The 23,837-nt window shown below is 41.3% G+C and overlaps 1 protein-coding gene across 27 annotated transcripts in view; it reads left to right on the top strand.

Moving 5' to 3' along the window:
- trol (terribly reduced optic lobes) overlaps positions 1-23,837 on the top strand; it is a 623,238-nt gene that overhangs the window by 467,979 nt on the left and 131,422 nt on the right. For all 27 annotated transcript variants that reach the window (XM_075684186.1, XM_075684204.1, XM_075684193.1 and 24 more), the window contains 4 exons: positions 5,628-5,745; positions 8,446-8,626; positions 12,250-12,347; positions 20,813-21,085. In XM_075684186.1, coding sequence (XP_075540301.1) covers positions 5,628-5,745; positions 8,446-8,626; positions 12,250-12,347; positions 20,813-21,085 — 670 coding nt within the window. The remainder of the gene's footprint in view (positions 1-5,627; positions 5,746-8,445; positions 8,627-12,249; positions 12,348-20,812; positions 21,086-23,837) is intronic.

The raw sequence follows: 23,837 nt of genomic DNA, 5'->3' as shown, positions 1-23,837 counted from the left end.
AGGGCTATATCACAACGATCATGCAAGGGCTGGAGTGAGAGGTCGAGTTTAATTTCTGTTATGCTTTTATTGTAGTCATAATGTGAAATAAAACGCGCAGCCCTATTCTGAATAGATTCGAGTTTTTTGATAAAGTATTTCTGATGGGGAGACCAGACGGATGCGGCGTATTCAAGCTGAGGTCAAACAAGTGTTAGATAAGCTAGTTTATGAATGTTTTTAGTAGAATTATGCAACTTGCGTCTTATGTGCTCTAATGATCTCGAAGCATTGGCACATATGTATGCAATGTGCATTGATCACGAAAGAATCGAAGTTAGATTAACACCAAGATATTTATAATGAGTATCATGGAAAATAGTGATGTTATTTACATGATAAAGAAACATTGATTTAGTATGCTTTCGGCTAAAAGAGATAATTTTACATTTAGAAATGTTAAGCTTCATTATCCAAGTGTTACACCAAATAGAAATAAGTTCTAGATCTTTTTGGAGGATTGTATGATCATCGGCACATTTGATGGAACAATAAAGAATGCAGTCGTCTGCAAAAATGCACACATGTGAGGAAATGTTATTGGGTAAGTCATTAATGTATATTAATGTAATGTATATAAAGGTTGCAAGCGAAAAATTCACCGACAATTACGATTCTCCCTAACGCAAAATTTGAGTGCAGCTCTATATGAGTTTTCAATTCGTGACATATTGGCTGGCATGGACAATCCATTTCATGCGGCACATTGCAAACAGAGCAAGGCGGGGCACAACCACCTCTCTACTCGGGAGATCATGAGAGGCAGCGCTTGGGTGATGTGCCTGTGACATGTGAGCACCAGTCACAGCCGCAGCCACAGACAGACCTCCACTTTGTTTCTGTACATGCGCTCGCCACATGCCATCGGTGAAGAACAGACGATGGCAGACTACTCTGGTGCCATCTCATAGCGGATGTCGCTGCAGAGCCCATCTAGCACAGCACTATGCTTTTGTCCGCCTTCTGCCTCATGATTCTGCTGCACCCTCTTCATCCTCGCACTCTCTTTGATGTCACCATCTTTCATCCCCCACTGCGCTCCACGTTCACTCTTTGCTGCGCTCGTTCGGTTGGTTATGCCAACACTAAACACAGGAATGGCCGCCTACGAGCTGTGCTCTACAACAATAAATGTTCAATTTGCTGTAAAAGGCAAATCTTGCAAGAAAAAGGCAAGAAGGAAGCCACTTCTGAATAATAGTCACTCATCTATTTTTAGTGAAGGTTATTTTGACTGTTGACTTAAATTATGAGAAACATGACATTTGTACATGACATGTACATGATTTTGTACATGACATTTTGGTTGCATATCTTTTCTGTGCAAATCTAAGTTCATATGATGCCTCAGGCTCTAATTTTATGTGAGCTTCACGCTTGATGATGCATAGAGGAGACATAACATGCCTTTCTTTAAAGGGACACTAAAGAGAAACACTTAATCAGTTTAGACTAAAAAAGTATTCTTTCAAAACTCTATTTTCATTAATTTCACGATATGTTTGAACTACAAGAAACTTTTGTGCCATCATGAGTTACATCAAGCAGGAGAGCTCAAGACAAACCCTGGTTTAGCACAGAGTTACGTGCCCTGATTTGAAGACAGCGACGAATTTTATCAAGTATACAAGGTGTTTAATTTGCCAGAGTATTTGGCCTTGCTTAAAGCAACAAAAATTGAATTTAAACGAAAGTCTGGCATCGCTAAGGACTTGTACTTTTTGAATCTTGGAGAAAGACTTGTCAGGGATACCAAAGAGTTTTGTAGGTATGTGAAGTGTAGTGGCAAAGACAACTGATCGATACCTGCTTTGAAAAATGATGAAACACTCATTCATGATAATGAGTCTAAAGCTAAAGTTTTTAGCCATTATTTTTCATCTGTGTTTTTGCCGTCTAGCTCATGTACTGTCTGTTTTGCATTACCTGTTGAAATAGACCGCATGTTGGAAGTAATCTTTTGTGTCGATGGTATTCATAAATTATTTTAAAAATGTGAACCAGGCTAAGGCATGTGGCCCTGATGACATTCCTGCTGCTATCATAAAAATCCTGTGGATGTGTTATGCTTCTATTTCGCCCTCCATGAAATCGACATGCCTGATAATTTGAAGTTAGCGTGAGTCGTGCCCTTACATAAGAGTAGTGCGTGAAACTTCGTTCAGAACTACAGACCCGTCCCCTTAACTAGTATAAGCTGTAAAATTATGAAGCATGTAATGTATAGTTGTGCTATGGCTCATTTAGCAGAACATAATTTTCTAAGCCCCAACCAACATGGTTTCAGGCGTGGTTTATCTTGCAATACACAGATGGTTTATTCACGATTTAGCTTCGGCAATTGATAAGCAACAAGTTGTGAACTGCGTTTTCTTAGATTTCCATAAAGCATTTGGTGTAGTAGCACACAGTCTCCTACTCTCCAAATTAAAAGTTTATAACTTGGATGGTAAAGATCGCATTGCTGAATATTTGTCATTGCAGAAACAGGCTGTTGTTCTGAATGAAATATCTTCATAATAATCACCAGTTACATCGGGAGTTCCCCAAGGCTCAGTGTTGGGACCACTATAGTTTTTGTTGCACATGAATGATATGTCAACAGGTATACAGTCTTCATTCAGAATGTTTGCCGATGATTGTGTTGTTTAGAGAGTGGTAGACGCCATTTATGATTCGCAAATTTTGCAAGCTGATTTAGATACTCTAGCAGACTGGTGCGTGCGTTGCGATGTCATTAAATGTAGATAAAACTGTTCACGTCACCTTCGCAAGAAAACGTACTAATCATCTCTCTAAGTATACAATTCATGATCTTACTCAGAAAATAAGCAAGGAATTCAAATATCTAGGCATCTTTTTTACTTCTGACTTACTTACGATAGAACAAGCATTAACTATATTGTAAATAAAGCAGCATCAGTTTTGGGATTCCTGCGACAGAATTTTAGTCATCTACCAAGTAACTTAAGAACGCAGCTGTACGTCAGTCATATACACTCAATACTTGAATATGGATGTGTTGGGACCCACATACATCTTAGCTTATAAATAAGTTAGAAAAAATCCAGAATAGGGCAGTTAGATTTGTTCTTAGTAGCTACAGCCAGCAGCTTAGCATGACAGAAAGCAAACATAAACTTAAATGGCAAGAGCTGAAGGACTGTAGAAGGCATGTCAGATTAAAATTTTTTCACTATATTTATTATTCTAAAACAGGCATAACCGTGAGCAATATATCCAGGCACCACACAGGTCAAGGAATTTTCTTGTAGGGATGAAGTCTTGCATTATTCTTCTTTTGTTAAAACTGTTCGAGATTGTAACAGTTTGCCATTGAGCATTGTATATATCACATCAAATGATGCCTTTTTCCACGAAATAATTGTTTATGTACCTAGTTAATTCTGTAACCTCCCTGCTGTAATGCCCTACGTGGCGATGCAGTTAACTAATAAATGAATAATAACTAAATAGGTTTACTAGTAAAGGAGCAAATGAAGGTAAAAGTGCAATATTTGAATTTCGTGCCAAAACCCCAGTGCGGGCATGTCATGTGATGTCACAAACTTCAAAGCATTTTTTTGCACTTGGGCCCCATTGACTTAGTAAAAGTTTGCGAAACTTGCCAATTTCATTCTTTATCTTATTTAGGATACAATATCGTCCATTTTTACCAATAAAGAATTAACTATGGCTTAGGAGATGCTGTCATAATCCATGACGTCATGGCGAACTGGATCTTGAAGGCAGCATCGCCACCTGTCTTTTGTTTTTGCAGCTTTTCTGGCTTACGAAGTCTCTTCTCATAGAAAGAAAGGCTTTCTTTTTTTGAGATTGTAGATAGGAGATATACTAATACAGGTGAAATTATTTTTCACTTTCATGTCCCTTAAGCAATGCAGCATAAGGGGGACAAGAACATAATTGCAAAACTTTGTTCAAGAATGCTGCAGCGGTTTGCTGTGCAGTCAGATTTTGTTAATGGTCTCAACACAACACGAATTAGTTCAAAGTAGCCGAAGGTTGTAAGGTGGCACCTTCCAAATTTGTGTAGGATTCCACTTTTATTCATATGTCACAATGCTTCATTATTTTCACAACTTTCGTCAGCAACAGCTCCTGTATGTATGATCAGACTTGCAAGATATTCTCTTTTATGTTGTTTAAGGGGGGATACAGGGATTGGATCACAAAAATAGCTAAAAATATTGACTTTTGGAAACCACTCATTTTGGCACCTGCAATGCCTAATTTATGCTTTATCAGAACAATTTAGCTGAAATGCATTGTAAGTGCCAGAAAAAAATAATTTTGCCAGCACAGACAGCGAGAATGGAGCTCAAAATCACGAAAAATACAAAAGTTCATGAAACAATCTCGTCTTTCCAGTCACCGAGTGCCACCATCGTGGCATAATTTGAAAGCTTAAAGTTACACCTTCCTATTTTTACCCTTTTCACCTACGATGGCTGCATAGGAAAAGCGCAGGCGTTTAAATATCTGGGGCAGGTCTGACAAAGTTTGCGTGCAATGCCCATAGCTCAGCATGCTGAAAGGCACCTTGCGATTGGCTGTTGCTATGAGAACAGGTGCACTGACGCTGCCGGCATAGTGCTCCTTGTGCGGACCGCTGTCTGTAATTGCGGCATCCCACACCACACGAAACGGAGAGGGCTGTGTCAGCCAGCTGTCCATTACCCTGAGTGACATAAGGCTTAAGTATCTTGCTAATGCGAGCAGGAAGCGATAGCCATGATGTGCAAGTCATTCAAACATGTAAAATGTCATTGTAGTCATATCTTCATCGTGAAAATTTGCACTAAACAAATGGGGACACATAATAAAGACACCAGGACAAGCGCTTCCTTGCACTAGTCCGTGGGTCTTCTTTGTGTCCCCGTTTGCTTAGCACAAAGTTTCACGATTAATCAATTCCAACAAGGCCGAGTTGCAGTGATGCTTCAGTTTAATCATATCTTCTCTATCTTTTGGTAATGATGTTGTGCACACATATATACGAATGCTTCCTAATAAAAATGATATTTGTAAGTCCACGTCCTGTGCATTTCTTCTTTTTTCTCTAGTTTTTGAACCATGAAGTGACATTTCATTTTTTGGGTAGTAAATTCATGTCAAAGAAAAAACAAGCTCAAAGTGTCTTAAACCTATTAGCCGAATGCTTTTGGTCTGCATCCTGCTTTCTTTTCTTTTTTTCACATGAATGGTGCCAATTGCCTGTTGTTAACAAATTTTTACAGCACACGAACACAATGCTTTCTGTCACGAAAAAAACTAGTCCACTGCTGTAACTCTGCATAAACAAGTATTCGAACTTGCAATGGCTTGGTCACAGTCAAGCAGAATGAATTTAAATAACAGGAATTGGAAAACCGCATTTAACTAATGTGTGACAATTTTTATTTCTGTCATAACTGGAATGTTGGCCTACATGGGAGCCATATTGAGGTGGAACTCTTTTTAGATAGTACTGTACTCAAAGTTCATGGCACATTTGCCAAGAATTTAGAGTCTACAAAGCCAATATGTAAAAAAATACTATAAAACACATCTATTACTGCTTGCAGGTGCAAGATGACACACTGACAATTGAGCAAACAGTTGTCCAGGATCGGGGCCACTACATCTGCTTGGCAGAAAACAGAGAAGGCATAGCTCGGGCCACTGCTGTGCTGGAAGTGGACCGTAAGAGCATTTGTCCTGCTCTCTCTGCTTACTGGCTCTTCTTGACATTTAAAGGCTGTAGAAAGAGAGCTTGTCTTTCTGCTTGTAAGACCATCAGTTGTAGGCAGTTTTTACAGCATGCCTAAAGGGAACCTTGCAACAAAATTGAATTACCTTGCAGAAGCCAGCGCAATATACTGTATCATGAGTGTCTAATGTAGTTTAGAAGCTCAAATAACTTTTGGAGCATATGTATGGATGTCATTATAGAGAAGTTTGCTTTTTGCAATTATTTGTTATGACAAACAGGCAGCATATATACAACAGTATCATTTTTGCTTGAATGTTTGAGGGCTGCACATTTTCGTTTGGTATCATTGCATTAGTTTCGACAGTCAGTGTGGTGTGCAGAATTAGTGTTTGTAAATAAATACTAGCTCCATGCTCACAGCCTACTCTTGGCATGTAGCCTCCACTTAAGTCTGATTCCAGTGCACCGCACTTGTGTGTACAAAATTATCAGTCCTGTGTATGCTGAAATATGGGGCAACTTTTGATGACTCGGGCAAAGTTCAGGTACTGTGAGTATAATGGGAAAATATAATATGTAGAGCAACTGGCAATACAAGTGTACAGCAGTATATTCCAGTACATAGCCATGCAAGGCGTACTTGCATGGGGCAGCACCTGTTCATGTTCCAGTACCTTTGTGGGTGGGCATGATGGGCAGTGCGGGTAGTGGAAACATAGACAAAATTATTCAGCTTTCCTTGCATGGTTGAAGGTATCATAGCCATGATAGGCCAAGAGGTGCTTATTTAAGGGACATGAACATTTATTTTTATTTTTTAATAATTTGATGGCTACACAGATGCTAAGATAAGAGATAAGATAGAATTTGCGGAACTGTCAAAACTGATCAACAAGGCGAAAATAAGTGATATTCGAAACTATAACGTGAAAAAGACTGAAGAAGCCATAAAGAATGGACGCAGCCTGAAATCAGTGAGAAAGAAACTTGGCATAGGACAAACCAAGATGTATGCACTAAAAGATAAGCAGGGTAATATCATCAGCAATCTCGAAGATACAGTAAAAGCAGCAGAAGAATTCTATACTGACCTTTACAATACCCAGACGACTCAGGAGCACTCTATTCAAAACAATAATGAACAGTGTACAGAAACTCCTCCTATAACTAGAGATGAGGTCAGAAAGGCCTTGCAAGGCATGAAACAGGGAAAAGCGGCAGGAGAGGATGGAATAAATGTTGATTTAATCAAAAATGAAGGAGACATAATGCTAGGAAAATTGGTGGCTCTCTATACGAAGTGTCTATCGACTGCAAGGGTCCCAGAAAACTGGAAGAATGCAAACATTATACTAATCCACAAGAAGGGCGACATTAAAGAACTAAAAAATTATAGGCCCATTAGCTTACTCCCAGTATTATATAAAATATTTACCAAAATAATTTTCAATAGAATAACGACAACACTGGACTTCAGTCAACCAAGGGAGCAGGCTGGCTTCAGGAAAGGTTACTCTACAATGGATCACAACCATGTCATTAACCAGGTTATCAAGAAATCCGCAGAGTACAATAAACCTCTCTATATGGCTTTCATTACGAAAAAGAATTTGATTCAGTAGAGATACCAGCAGTCATAGAGGCATTGCATTATCAAGGACTACAGACCACTTACGTAAATACCGTTGAAAATATCTACATAGATTCCACAGCCACCTTAATTCTACACAAATAAAGTAGGAAGATACCTATAAAGAAAGGGGTCAGACAAGGAGACGCAATCTCTCTAATGCTATTAACTGCGTGCTTAGAAGGAGTATTCAAGCTATTAAACTGGGAAGGCTTAGGAGTAAAGATCGACGGAAAATACCTCAACAACCTTCGGTTTGCCGATGACATTGTTCTATACAGCTACAATGCAGACGAGTTACGACAAATGATTCAGGACCTTAACAGGGAGAGTGTAAGAGTGGGGCTGAAGATTAATATGCAGAACACAAAGATAATGATAAATAACCTGGCAAGGGAACAAGAGTTCAAGATTGCAAGTCAGCCTCTAGAGTCTGTGGAGGAATACGTCATTATTCTTTGTGTGGCATCGTCTCAGCTATGTTGGCAGTGTTTCCAGTCACATTGGTGACGTTTCACCTCTAGAGAAGGGAGTGCTGTTTGGGTCAACGCTAGTCGGGGGTGATGGGCTGGCATTTGAGCTCGTTTGCTGCAGCATTATGTCATTTGAACCTCTCTTACCCTTTGTTACAGTTGCAGAAACAGTACAAACCTTTAGTGGGCCAACATTGGCCTGATTAGCGTAATGGCTGCAGCCTACCAAGATTCTAGAAAAAAGAGTGCGGCCTTTATACGAGTATATGTGGTATAAAGTTTTAGTAGGGTAATTAAGTTCATATTGATATTCGATATGCCTTTGCTAAAGTTTATGCTAAAAGTTGTATTGAGGCAAGTGTATCAAAGCTGAATGACTTTGCCCTCTGTCTCTTTTTAAAGGTGACGATAAATATCTTGCATACAAAACTGGCCTAATGGAAAAGCAAAACGTGAGATTTTGCACTAAGAGTTTTAGATTTGCTTGGGAATTCTGGAAGTATGAAATGATTGCAAGTGTATGATTTTGAAGGCCACTGTGACCAAGCATACAGTTTAGCATCTGCAATTAATGTTCAATTTCTCAGGGAGGGAGGTTCCACTTGTGGAGATCTACCCCAAGAACATACCACCACTTCACCATGGAGACACTGCATTTCTGCAGTGCAGACCTATAGCTGGGATACCAACACCAACGGTGGAATGGACACGTGCTGACGGCAGTCCTTTCACCCCCAGCACTGAACTGACTGGCCCTGGGATCATTCGGTAAATATTTCAAAGGTTCTTCCAGATTCCTAATTGAAGGGCTTTATTAACTGCAGCAAATAGAAAAACAGGGAATTAAATAAAAGAAGGTTGGTTAACTATGCTTTATGTATCAGTGGGCGTTCTACAACAGGTGTCTGTGGAATTGGGTCAATTGGTACATTGCTGGATTGCGAAGTATATTCCACTTCTATAAAAAGGCCGAAAATGCCAGACCTGATGCAATATTAGTTGTAGCAAAAAAGCTTTTACGCAAGATAACTTGTATGTGCTTAGCTATTTGGTGGCTGCTGTAGCTTTCCATGTGTGTGCATTTGAGAAAAATAAAGCAGTCAGTGAAAAGATGTAGCAAGGTGGTATAGCCACTGGCATTCAAAGCTTGTCACACTCTCACAACACCAGTATACAAGGCCAGCACCGGCACAATAAGCAGGGTTGTCAACCCTCGAGTGGACAGGATATGCAGGGGGCTGGTGGCGATGACCAAGCCTGTCACTGCCACAAGCTGCCAGTCTGTGCATGCAACAAAATTTATTTTTTACACCCTACTATGTTATGATTTACAACAAGGAAGTAGTAGTTGCCTGGCTAACACAGTTACCAATACAGATAAAGGTACTGTGAATGGTCAGGGCCAACAACACAAGTAGAATCATGACAGAGAACTTGGAGGATGCTTAAGCCTCACCTTTAAGAGTGGAACGCGAAAGCATTCAGATATCCCTGACTGCTTGTCACGCCTCCTGACAGCTGCAGCTTATGTAACCGTAATGTTTACCTGGAAACACTGGCAGTGGACGCTATGCATGAAGGCAAGCCTTAAGGTCCTTCCTTTTTTCCCCTCCTTTGCCTCTGCACACTGCTGTCGCAGATGCGCAGAGGTGAGCGCCATCTGGATGGTGTTGCAAGGAACCGAGCGGGGTGCGTCGCTCTGTAAAGCGTAGGAACACTGGAAAAGAGATTTGTGTTTAAGTTTCCGTGTTACACAGTTATGTTTTCTCGTATGTTCGAATTACAATCCAACGCTATCATGTCTGTAGGTTGTGTGTAAGTTGTACCTTATGATTTTTCTGATGCATTGTACTTTGAGAAAATCAATTAGTTCAGTAAAGCCTATATACGCCACGCGGAGGGCCTGCGTGGTTCGGTATGCGTGGTTCGGTATGCGTGGTTCGGTATGCGTGGTTTGGTATGCGCAGTTCAGTATGTGCGGTTTGGTATGCCTGCTTCGGTATGTGTGGTTCGGTATGCATGGCTCAAAACTATTTTTTGCTCACGGGACGCCTGGCGCTGATGCCGGATGCTGACACTGGTTTTTCTGCGATGCGGGGCCCTTAACACTTATCGTGTTGAAATGAAACCACCTTCATGTTAATACAGTGCAACAGAAGACAAAAGTGAAGAACGTGCAACTGAGCTGTCATGCATTAATAAGAGACAATTTTGTTTATTGATTGTTATTCAGCAGAAAAAAAACTAAAGTTGGGACATTTGGCCGTCCTAACTAGGTCAAGTCAGAACTCTGCACATTTTCTCAGAAGTTGGGACTGTCCCACTTAATTCGGGATGATTGACGGCAACCCTAACATGAGGAGCTGTTAACATGCAGCGCAGATACAAAGACACCATGCAGAACAACTTCACACACAAGATCTGGGGAGTGCAGCTACTCAATCAATCAATATTAATCAGATATTTATTTATTTGCGTGATAATTACATGTAAATGGACCGGAACTAAAAGCCACGAATGTGTCTTGAAAGTGTTCCAAGGCCTGACAACATGCAAGGCAAACAGCTGCACAATTTGAGTATACCCGCACTCTCTCTCTTTCTCTTGAAACAGAAAAAAAAGAACAGCTCTGTACCCATAACATAAATGAGATCATGACCGGCATGTTATACACGGAGAAGATAAACTATACGAAGACAGTTTATACAGGCAAACAGGTGTTCAAATATATCAATGCTAAATGTTAGTTATTTGTTGCAAAAAGAAATAACTACACTACGGAATCACCCTGCTAGCACTAATGAAATAATGATGATATACAAAGTATCACTACATAGCACCAGTTATGCTTCTCTCTGAAAAAAGTGAAGTTTAAAGTGCTTTTGGGGCAATGTAAGAATGTTTGTATTGTTTTTCTTGTGTATATTTAATGTTCTAGGGAGAATAAACTGTAAACATTGCTTTGCGTAGTTGGTCTTCATATGGGGTATTGTCCACTCCTCTGCACTGTCTGTTGTGACATGCTTCTCCTTAGATTTTAGCTTGGCAATTGTTTTCATGAAATCACAAATATATTGCGGAGAAAATCTTAGGTTATAAAGTAGATGGTATTCAAAAGTGACGTGTATGTTTAAAACGTATTGTATGAATAAATTTGGTGTGTGTGCTGTGTAAGCAATGCCAGCAATAATTCTTATTGCTTTCTTCTGCAGTGTTAATAGGTGTGCGGTTTCTTACATGTGTCTTACATGTGGTACCCCAGACAAGGTGGCAACAGTTAATGTAGGCATGAAATATGGCATGATAAATTGTAAGCTTTAATTTTGGTGAGAATTCAAAGTGGCATTTGGATAAGAAATCAATCGAACAAGATAATTTCCGTGTTATGAAAAGTGTTCACTCTATCTCATGTGTTAATTGAAGACTACTCCTAAAGATTTGAAGCTATCAACAATTGCTATTTGGTGGTTGTAAAGGAGAAGTTTATTTATTTACTGATACTATTTTGTTCAGTGCACAAAAGATAACACTTTTAGTCTTCCTGGTGTTAATAGTAAGTCCATTTGCTGTGGATGAATCATGTAAAGCGGTGAGCACAGTGCCACTATTTTGTCACTAGAGAAACCACTGAGGAAGACGCTAGTGTCATCTGCATACAAAATTTAAGACACATCATCCACAACAAATCAGTTGCAACCTAGATAGAAAGTTATCAATGACGACCACTTGCTTGCAGTTACTCAAATATGAGTGTATGAGTTCAAGCAATAGGCCCCGAATGCCGTAATGTTAAAGTTTTCAGGGCAAGATGGTGTGGTGAAGCATGTCAAATGCCTTGCTTAAGTCAACAAAAATGCCGAGCATTAGCTTTTTAGCTTCAATGTTACCTAAAATGAGTTCCTTCTGGACATGTAAAGCGGATTCTGTTGATTTGCCTTTCCGGAAGCCTGACAGTCTGTTAATAAGGAGCGCTTGTTGCAAAATCTCAATTCTTTTCAACAATATTTTTTCAAGTGCCTTCAAAGATATGGGGAGAACATAAATAGGACAATAATTGCTTGCATTATTCAGGTCTCCTTCTTTGTAGATCACAGATGCTTTTGTATTTTCATGTTGGCCGGGAATACTCCAAGTGATATTGACAAGCTAAACATTTCTACCAAGTGTGACACAGTGATGTATGCTATAAATTTTATTGGCTGTCAATGAGCGTAATTTGATAGATGCTGTTTTGTACTTAGATTCATCGATATTAGATATGCTGCCATTTTCTTTGCATGCACTTCTATGAATATAATTTGCCTTAACTGGAATTTGGCAATCTAAACGTCATAAACCAATGCACTTTTTGTCTATATTTAATTTAACATTGTTAAGTATCTTTTCTTTAGATTTACTAGATTCTCAAAGGATGAAGAAGGAACATATGTTTGTTCTGCTGAGAATGCAATGGGCAAGGTGACTGCACAAACAACACTAAAGATGCAAGGTAAGTGTGAAAACTTTATGTTGCAGGCACTAATTTGCATCTCTGCAGAAGATTGTATAGTCTGTGCAGACTAGAATAATCATCACCTTAAAAGATAGTTAAAAGTGGAAATTTATTGAATTGCTGTTAGGCAATTAAAGAAAACAAGAAAAACATTATTATTGAGGACTGCCAAGTATGGTAGCTTCATGGGCAGATATTCTTGTTGTCAGTGGTAGACATAACAAAAGATTAATTTTGGTAAGCAAGTGAGAGTAGTGAGTGCTGGCACCTCCAGCACAGAATACTTGAATGAAATATTCAAATTTGAAACTATAGCATGAAATTACACAATGCGAAAAGACGGACACTGATGCACTAATAGTCCTATATATAAATATGAAAGTCTGTAGCCCCTTAGGCTACATAAGCGTGAATTGTGGAGCAGAACTGCTTGAAGAACATTACACTACAGGGTACTATCTGAATGTACCAGATAGGGAAAAATAAAAAATGGTTAGGTTTTCAAAAATTTCCAGAAGCATTTATTAGCACATTTTTACACATTCCCTTTCAATATCTTGGTCAGATTGGCAATCTTCATTGCCAGAGCCATTGGTCCACTTCAACCAGAGGATGTCCTTTTGAGAAAGTGGTTAAAAACGAGAACCAGGGCACAAGAATACACATATAGAAACAGTTAAAAGCAGTGGTGGTAGTTATAGCACTAAAGGTGTGCTGAGAAAATAACAAGCTGACACAATATTTGCTTTCAAATTGGAATAATGTGGCTCTGCAATTACCAAACTAGCTTTAGGGCAAAGTGTGATATGCTAGCTCAAAACAAATGCCATAACAAAAAATGATGGCACCTAACATGACAGAATAGAAAGTGCACAATACAGTAAAAGCTTGTTAATTCGCATTCCGTGGGCATGCTATGAAAATTCAACTTATAGAAAATGCGAAGTAATGAAAGTCAGAGAAAAAATCACTCGGTTAAGGCACATATATAGTCCGACATGGCGTGAGCATGTGTGCACACACACTGCGTCACGTTGGTGTGAACAACGTCTATACTTCGAAGCACTCATGCAGCCAACGTAACCGGAAATGGCCAATGTGGTCCGACGTGCCCGACATCGACATGGCTCTTGCTCCATCTGTGCGTTCGTCGCGCCGACTGGTGCAGAGAAAAAAGATCTTGCAGTTTTGCCTGAAAAGCAAAGCATCGATTGCGAAAGCGAAGTAAGGATAGTAGTTCTATTGGCCGTGTAAACTTGTAAACATTCACTTACTAACTAAAATAACAAGTATGGTGTCACGCACGCACAGGTAAATACGAGCACATCTAGCTCAATGACCGCGGAAACTTGCTCAAAAATGCTGGAATGAGGAATCACAGCACTAGCAGCGAGCAAATTGACCTTTGTACAGCTCTCACTTCAATGCGAATGAAACATAGAAAGCACATCGCATACGAAGCTACCGGCACTACGCGCACTCTGCAAACGTTGCTGATCGCTTTCAATATACGACGCCTGCATAGCTGCACCGTAAGCTGCAGCCGCCTCAGCCGCTGGAGAAGAATGTCCCCACCTCTCTCCTTCCTTCCCTCCACCACACCCCTGTGCCTCGTGCATGACAGGAGAGGGTGCGCATCTGCTCCACCTTCCTTGCTCGTGCACGCGAGATCGATCCATGTTCACCGGCTCACCCTTGCACGCTTTTGCTCGCACATACAGCATACGGTGCATGGCGACGATTTTAGAGAGGTTTAGCTTGTCCGGTATTCGGGTAAATGCAGGCAGACGGGGGGGGGAGGGGGGAGGAGGCATAAATGGGAGCGGTCTGCATGGTGCAGTCGTCTGGTGGTGCAGAGCTCAGACAGACAAAAACAGCTAATATTGCGTTAGCCAAGTGTATTCTACTTCGCTGCTGGTGTAAATTTTTGACGCTGGCATATTCATGTTGCTGCCAAAAATTTACACCCGCAGTGAAGTAAAATACACTTGGTTACTGCAATATTATCCGTTTTTGGCTGTTTGAGCTTTGCACTACCAGGTGGCTGCACCATGCAGGCCGCTCCCATTTACGCCTCTGCCCCAACGCCCCGTGCGCCTGCGTTTACCCGAATACCAGACAAGCTAAACCTCTCTTTAGCTTTATACGGAACCTCACGGGAGTGAAGTGACCTGCAACAGAGGCATTGGCCATGCATCGCCAGGCCAAACACGTCGCTCTCCAGTCAGGCCTAAACAAAGGACCGCAGATGGAAAAAGCAAAGCTGTGCTGCCCGCACGGCGACGCCAGCATCGCCAACATGCTCTTGCGCACTAGCACTCTCCCCGTTCACGATGGCGTGGCGTTCCAATTAACGGTGGCAGTGCGGATTTCAGTGTGAATTAGCTGGATGTGTTACATATTGCTTTCAATACATTGCTGTATGGACCGCAGCAGCTACTTCGAATTATCTGAAATTTCCGAATAATGAGTTGTGAATTAACGAGCTTTTACTGTATCACCATAAGGTGTTCTGTTTATGACATCAAAACTGTGTGCAGATGAGAAACAACCCTAGGCAGAAATCATGCATGGCATTGTTGGAAACGGGCATGCCATTGCTGTAACACACACAACTATCGGGCTGATGACACTGTACTGAAAAACAGTGAACTCTCTTTAAAGAGAACCTCGAGGGACCAGGGAAATTGGTTCCATTTATCATGAGTTCCATTTACTGAGAGACAAAGCTGAATACAATTCCATGAATACAAAACCAACCAACCATGAGGATGGCATTCTGTTTAAAAAGCAGTTACGTTTAAGCAATTTCCGTTTATCAATATTCCACTGTATGCCCACTTTTGGGTTTTAAAAAACACAGCAGCTTTATACTGTACTAGAAGTAAGTAGAATAATTTTTTCTAAACAGTAGAATCAGTGCCAGGGAAAAACACCGCACATTTATGCGTGCTGATGAATCCACAAAGCATCAAAGTACAGGGGTAAAAACATTTGCCTTACAATGTTTCGAAGATGCAACAGAATCCACTGAGGAAACCATCCAAATATACTACTGCATGAATGAGGTTGTGCAAGAACATACCCCACGCTTTCCTTGGAAACAGATTGTTCATTCACAAACAAATGCACACCACTTGCTTTGACATGGGAACCACCAATGCACACATGCTGTGTGCAACTACAGCTGACTACATTTGCAGTTTTATGTTCTTCCTGCCAGCCATGTTCCCTTCCCTGTAATGCTGGTCTTTGATGTCAAAAATATTATGGCCATTTATATGCAGTAATTATGGCCATTTATATGCAGTAATGTAAGTAATTTAGGTTATATGTTTAACAATACTATATGCGTCTTTTAATAGAAGATATGGGTCAAATGAAACTTCAGTGGCAAACCATGGGGGCAAGCAAATATGGTTGCCACAATTCCATCATCATTCATGAGCTCACCTGGCACTATGACTCTGCCTTCCAGAATACAATTGGTTTTGTGTTTTTCTTTTTTTTTTTGGGGGGGGGGGGGAGTACCTGTGCTATAAACGAGCTGTTCCCTCAACAACTCATCGCAACAATGCTGAACAGAGGCCTTGTTAGGCAACGTCATCAGCGAATCAAAATCGGCAAGACCATGTAGGTGCATATGAAGACCAGTTTCACTACCTTAGTTCACTGAAATTTATGCATACGTGTGAACGCAGTGTGCTGCAAATTTGTACAGCAGAATCTTTAACGATTCAGCAATAAATTAGAAACACTTTTCAGGCATGCAAGCGATCCTCTAGTCTTAACCAGAAACAATCAGTCAGAAACAATATGTACGAGACCAATAGGACCTATTAGCCTTGTAGAGAAACTAGTAGACGTGCAACACTATTTGGGTAAAGCTAAAATCACAGAAAGCCAAGATGATCGGCCTAGAAGATCGATGTAGGCGATCAAATCTGATAGTTTTTGGCGTTCTGGAAATTCCCCATGAAACTTTGTCGCTCTTACGTGACAAGGTTTTAAACGACGTCTTTCTGAATAGATTGGGCTTGAGCTGTTCGTCGGTGGCAAGAATACATAGGCTTGGGAGGAGTTCAGATGGCAAGCCGATTATCGTGTATTTCCAGGACTACACGGAAAAACATTGTCATGCAGAACGCATTTAAGCTAAAAGGTTCAAACATTTCTATTCAGAATGATTACTGCGCTGACACGCGGCGCAAACGCAAACTGCTTTGGACTAGTGCGAAGGCAGACAAAGATAGCGGAAAAAAGGTTCAGCTGATTCACGATAAGCTGCGAATTGATGACCAGTATTTTTCTTGGGATGATGCCTCCAACTCCCATAAACAGATTTCTGGAACTGATAGTACACCGAGCCGCAAACAAAATTATAGAACGAACAGCTCAACGTCCGAAAGCTAGCTTTTGCAGGCGCACCAGCTCCGGCTTCTCTCATTCAATGCCAGAAGTATTGTAAATAAAACAGATAAGCTGGAAGATTTGCTTTTGTTATATGACCCCCATGTCTGCATCATTTCGGAAACTTGGTTGCACGAAGCCATTCGCGACGACGAAATAGTTCCGCCGAACTATCATCTGTACAGAAAAGACAGGTTTTCTCGCGGTGGCGGTATTGCAGTCATAACAAAATCCAGTGTTCATGTAACAGTTGCAGATCAAATCAAGGAACACGAAAGTTTACTCTTGAAGGTATCTATCTGGGGAATGTCGTTTTTTTTTTTGCTCTGTATATCGGGCCCCAGGGGCTGATGACTCCTTTATGCATCAGTTGTATGATCATCTTCTGAAACTAAAGGGAAAAAACTTAATAATAGCAGGTGACTTTAATCTACCGTGTCTAAACTGGAATCGTTTAAACTATGGTTCATCGGTTTCTGGTGACTTGGCGATAGATATTATGTTCAGCCTGGGCCTCCAGCAGGCTGTTTATAGTGACACCCGTGGAAATAATATTCTCGATCTTCTATTCCTGAGCGAAGTATTTTCTGATGGAACAACAACGGTCGAGCCTGGTATATCAGATCACAAGCTGATATCTTTTTGCTGGAAAGTTCCTGCGCAGAAGCACCAAGATCATAGAACAGTTAAAACAATTAGAGATTTCACTAAGGCAGATGATGTTGCGATTATAGATTATTTAGATACACAACTTGGTATAATCGAAAATAATGTTGAACTTTCATGGCAATGTTTTGAGGAGACTGTAAAGTACTGTACGGAGCACTTTGTCCCTTTAAAAGTAGTTCGAAAACAGCGCCTAAATCCTTGGATAAATCGAGATATTATTCAGACCAAGCGTAAAATAAAAAGGCTGAGAAAGAGGAACAAAGCTACAACCCCGCAGATTACGCAGCTGAAACAAGACTTACTACGAAAGGTAAATTCGGCTAGAGATGAGTTCTACAGCTTGAATCTTGAAGAATTTATTTCTAGCGATCCTAAAAAGTTCTGGCTGCATCTAAGCCAGAGAAAACAACAGATACAAAGCATTAACGTCAACGGAATTGAAATAGAGGATGCGCACTGCATTGCTGAATACTTCAATGTATATTTTCGAAGTGTGTTTACAGAACGTGATCAGTGTGAACTTTCCAGTGCAAGTAGCCCATCGGTAGATAATATTTTAATCAGTCGCGAAGGTGTCCTGGCATTGCTTCTAAATATAAATATTAAGAAGTCAGCTGGGCCCGATAACATTCCTAATTCTTTCTTGAGGCGATATTCTGAGCAATTATCTGAATTCATTTCTAATCTTTTCCAGTTGTCCTTAAAATTAGGTGCAATACCATCAGTCTGGAGTAAAGCACATGATGTTGTGCCGGTACACAAGAAAGGAGACCGCCAATCTGTTTCAAATTACCGTCCTATATCTATTACTAGCTCGTGTTGTAAGCTATTGGAACATATTGTCGCTGGTTTTATACAAGAGTTTTTGAAAGATCATAGCATACTATCACCTTTTCAGCATGGTTTCAGGAAAGGACTCTCCACTGTAACTCAACTCGTAACAACCGTACATGAGCTATCCCACATACTTGATTTATCTGGACAAATAGATGTGCTCTTTCTGGACTTCAGCAAAGCTTTTGATAAAGTTCCCCATGCAAAGCTATTACATAAATTAGATAAAATTGGACTCCCATTTGGTATCATACAGTGGATATGTGCTTATCTCAAAAACAGAGAACAGTTTGTTGATATTAGGAATTGTACTTCCAGTGCACGTCAGGTCACCTCAGGAGTCCCTCAGGGCAGTGTACTAGGACCATTGTTATTTTTAATCTATATTAATGACTTGATTGATGTTATTCCTGGTAATGTGTCCATACGGTTATACGCGGGTGATTGTGTTATCTCCAAGGAAATTGTCCTATGATGATCATTTTGTGCTGCAAAGATGCCTTGCAGAAATCACTGACTGGTGTTCCAATTGGGGAATGGAGCTCAATGCAGAAAAAACTGTACTTTTACGCATAACAAGAAAAAAATCAGCTAGCATTTTTCCGTACCAACTTGGAAATAGAACTGTCCTCGAAGTCGACAAATACAAATACCTTGGCGTTACCCTCAACAATAAGCTTACATGGTCAACTCATATCTCGGATGTTTGCTCAGCTGCGCTAAAAAAATTGTGGTTCATAAAAAGAAAGCTTAAAAACGCGCCTGTAAGGACTAAAATGTTAGCCTACAATGCAATAGTGAGATCAAAGTTAGAATATGCCTCCGAACTCTGGGACCCGCATACCATGAAAGACACAAAAGAACTTGAGCGAGTACAGAGAAAAGCAGTGAGATTTATTTACGGGAAATATGCCAGGAAGGATTCACCGTCCTCAATAATGTTACAAAATAGAATACAGAGACTCGAAATACGCAGAAAAATTAATCGTCTTGTACTACTACATAACACTCTTTCTGGAAAAAATAATATGACGCTACCAGCTTCCATATGTCGGCCTTCTACGAGGAGAACACGACACAGTCATGAGTATTTGCTTGCACCGATCTTCGCGAAAACAAACGCTTACAAGTACAGTTTTTTCCCTCGAACGGTGAACGATTGGAATTTACTTCCCATTAGTGTATTTCAGTCTAAAGATTTCATGGCTGCATTGCAAAATCATTTTTGTGCAAGTTAGCGATGTTGACGTTATCATTTGTGCTTCTTTAGTGCATTATGTTCATTTCATGTTGCATTGTATACGCTTTTCTGTCTTTTCTTGTTTGTGATATGCCCCTCCTGCTTGGGCCAAAGTATTGGCCTGCAGTATTATTAAATAATAAATAAATAAACAAGTCTGATGCACAAGGCTACAGGTGTTATAGGTAAATCAATACAACTAATAGAAATTTCTGTCGGTCTAATATAAAGCTTATACAACTGATACAAACTGTGTCTTCACTTAAAAAGATCACGTTCTCGTGGCGCCTGCGGCAAAAAGGACGTTCCACGTCCGCCGCCAAGCTCTGTGAGTGGTGGCACTGGTTAACACTCCCAGGGTTCTACTAGGACACATAAATACCCAAGAAAGTGGATGGGAAAACGACACCGCGATAGCTCAATTGGTTGAGCATCACACGCGAAATGTGAAGGTTGTAGGTTCGATTCGGTTCACATCTGCGGCAAGTTGTTTTTTCATCCACTTTAATTTCCATTAATTTATCGTTTATTTATTTCGTTTATTAAAGCACAAGTAATTTTCCCTATGTTGTCCTTGGTGTCAGTGTTTGTTGGTTTCTTATGATATGACTAATAAAAAATTTGGTTCCTCGGTTAACCCCCTTTCTTAAACTGTGTTAGACTAATACAAATTTCGATTAGAATTTATGCTAGGGCATGGATTACCCACGCGCCCAGGCTATGGTTCTTTTGGATCTTTGAAGTGCCCAGCTGCTTTAGGTTCGATTTATGGTTGCACTCGTTCAATCCTTGAGTGTGATTGCCTGTGATGCATATTTTATGCCCCTGCATTTGTGAAATCCAAGTTTATAAAAACACCTTCAACACATTTATATTCCCCATTATTTCTTTTGTTCCTTTTTGATAATAATGGGCCACACATCAGTGCTTCTGTTGTTCTCAATGGAAACCTCATATTAAGAATCAATTGCACAGCGCCACTGCTTACATGAAATGCGTCAGCTACTTGAAGTTACACTTTCAGGTAAATTGTGAAGAGTTATTTGTCTTGCTTATCCCGCAGTCAGTGTGAGGGTTTAGTTCAAAAGTTAAACCCTGGAGCAGTTTTCTAACAGCTTACATTTATTTAGACCAGCCTGTTGGTCATATAGGCGTTTTCACTTATCCTGCCAAACTAGCACGCTAGTTCATGCCCATCTTGCAGTGTTCTTGCGAATGAATTGCTTTTCTGTAACACTGAATATTTTTTGTTGCAGCCACCTAGAGATCAGAATGCACTCAATAACATTTGATGTTCAATATTTTTCAGGGACACCCTTTGTGCGCATCCTTCAACAGAACCCTTACGCTGTGAGGGTTGGCGACCAGATCCGGTTGGACTGTATTGCTGAGGGTGATCCAAAGCCTGCAGTAACTTGGGAGCGCATTGGCCAGCCCATCACCACTTACTCCAATGTCGACGAGCTGCAGGGTGGCACCACCACTCTGTTCATTCGCCGTGTGGCACCTTCGGACAGCGGCATCTATGTCTGCAAGGCTACAAACCATGGAGGGGCATCTGAAGAGAGGATTGAAGTTTCTGGTGGGTATGCCTCGCAAGAATAGTGACTTTGTACTACGGCTAAACACTGTTCATCAAGTGAAGTAAGTTGGAGTGCGCACATACTGGAATATCCGATTGCGAATCGAATAGTGAATGTTCGAATAATTTGATTTGCGAATCAAATACAGTGCACTTTACTTACAATGATATCGAGAAGAACGAAAAGTCTGATTGTTATTACCATTCATTGCTATATTTGGACTGCCGTTAAAAAAAAGAGAAAAAGAAAAAAAAAAGAAAAGAAAGAAAAAAACCAGAGCTGGCGAACATATCCTCGTAGCTTCGAAACTAAATTTGCCGCTCATGGTAAAAAATTGACGTTCTAGAAAATTGGATTTGAAAAATGAAATGTTAATGAATAGCTCTAAACCATGTGTTAAGTGTTAGGTGTGCTGAAATAGCCAGATATCTGCACTTGCTTTCGTGGCAGCTTTAGGTTCACAACCGCGGTGTGCATCGCGTCCAGCGGCTGAGCGAACAGCGGTTGCTATAATTTAGCGTGCATAAAATCAATGAGCGACTCTATCGATGACAGTGCACTTTACATGAACATTGGGGTGGGTGTCAAAAACAGACCACTGTCAATTTCGTCGTCTCCAACATATAATGCGACCATCTGTTGCAACAATGATCGCCCCGTCGGAGATTCTTCGCAGAATGAGGCAGCTCTATCTTCACTCAGAAACTCCTCCATCGAAGCACCACATATTTTATCACCAGTAGCGAGGCACTCCCGGAGTTCGGTAATGTCAGCAGCCGCTACCGTATTGGTTTCATAGGTGGGGGGTTTCGCCTTGGCGCACAAAGCCTGCAGTTTCCATTGGTTGGCATGGTCACTGCTTCTAGCCTTCATGATCATGGCACTCACGGTTTTCAGAATCGTCGATGTTATCGACTGCACAAGCTCGTGCTTTGAGTCTTGCAAAATTTCGAGCTTCATCTCAAGCGACACAGCTTTGCACCTTGTCAGCGCACCCACCGCTGCTTCCATGGCGCATTTCTGTGCTCGTCGAGAAAGAGAGGGAGATTGTAGAAAGGGAACGATGGCATGGTTCACTTCTCGCTTTCTTTTTTTTGTTTTTTTTTTCTGTCTTCAGATACTCGCCGACGACGCGGACGCGAAGCAGCTGGCGCCATATTGTGGCACGCTGCACCAACTTGCGATCCTCTCCACGGCTTTTGCAATCGGCCCGCTGGCGGGATGCACTGTGTGGTAATGGCGGCAGATACGAACTTGCGTATGCAACCGTTTCGCCTCGTCTCGGTTAAAGGGAACAGTTAATTTCCTTTCCCTTTGTCCTCTGGTAGCTTCAACACTAGTTAAGGAGGAAAGGTGTTTAAGGTCCGAAGTCGGCACTCCTCTATGATTTGAGTGCACGGTGGCAGCGCGAAGGAAGAGCCGCTGTCCGATAAAGTGACGCCTTATCAAATGCTGAGGTGTCTGTCCGAGTCCAAGCCCGAAGCTCTGCTCTCTCCACACAACCAAACATGACTTTTTAAGCCCTCAGTTGCACAAAGGAATCGCAAACCAGCCAATCACACATGCGATTTCACATCATTGTAACCAATAGCACAACCACCTTCGTGCCGTACACAGCATGGGTGAAAACAGTGGCACCCTTTACAGCATGCCAGGGGATAGGATTTCTTAAAGACACGTGTCTTCTCCCTTTTCCCTACATTGGGCTACGAGTATCGGCCCCTGATGTTCTCCCCTTTTCACCTGCAAGCGGCCGCCATGCGAGATGCTAGAATGTTTCCATGAAACCACGGCTTATTGACTGCATATCTGCCGGACAGCGGGCTGCCATGCCAGTACTGAGAAAACTCTGTCTCCCATGCAGCTGTGGGCCGGTTCGCTTGAAATCCAAACACCATAATTGGGACCTGATGGCGATCGCACACAAAAGCATCCCTCGGTCGTAGCCGGCCAAGTGGTGGTAAAGCTTCCACCGTTTTCACTGGCATTCTCAGAAGGCGCACGCGGATGGCAAACATGAAACCAGTTGGGCCGTGTCGCATCGCCCAATTTCTGTGACCGAGACGGTCGACGGGACATTTGGGAAGCGCATGGGCATTACTGGTGGCAGTGACCTCAAGCACCCCCTACCATTGTTCTTCACACCCGTCTCCCCGAACGCTCCCCTCAGTTCGGGCCGTGTACCCTTTTGTTCCGAGCGAGGTTGCCGATCTAGTGCCTTTTATATGGCACGGCCACTAATCCGTTTTCTCTCCACGCTGGATGTTTCCTGCATCCCCTCTTCGCGGAACCCACCTGCGGGCTTCGTTTCCATTTATTGGCCGATACAGCAGTGTGTGAATTCGTCCTGCGCTTTGCTGTAGTCACCTAAACTCGGCCACAAAACAGCAAGGTCAACTCGCTAACCTCAAACTGACTGGAACTTAGCAAAGCAAATTTCACAAGTGTTCTGCACGAAAAACGCCGCCCAAAAGGCAGAATTTCAATCTTTATATCTGATATGCGGTGAATAACATATCATTATACTGTTCTTTTTTTCTCATAGCCCTAATGCATAAATTGATACTCTGAAGTTGACTCATTGTGGTAAGTGATACATCGTTATATGGTGGTATCGTTATAAGTGGACTGCACTATATCTACTATTCGATTTCTCGAATATTCAATTTTTCCAATGTCGGTACCTTCCATGAATGACCCAGTCACTGTAGTTGGTGCCTTGACGCTACAGCGTTCCTACGACGCGCTATC

Source organism: Dermacentor variabilis, chromosome 3, assembly GCF_050947875.1.
Source record: "Dermacentor variabilis isolate Ectoservices chromosome 3, ASM5094787v1, whole genome shotgun sequence".
Classification (NCBI taxonomy): domain Eukaryota; kingdom Metazoa; phylum Arthropoda; class Arachnida; order Ixodida; family Ixodidae; genus Dermacentor; species Dermacentor variabilis.
Note: the sequence above shows the minus strand (reverse complement) of the source record. Positions and strands in the feature narration are given on the sequence as shown.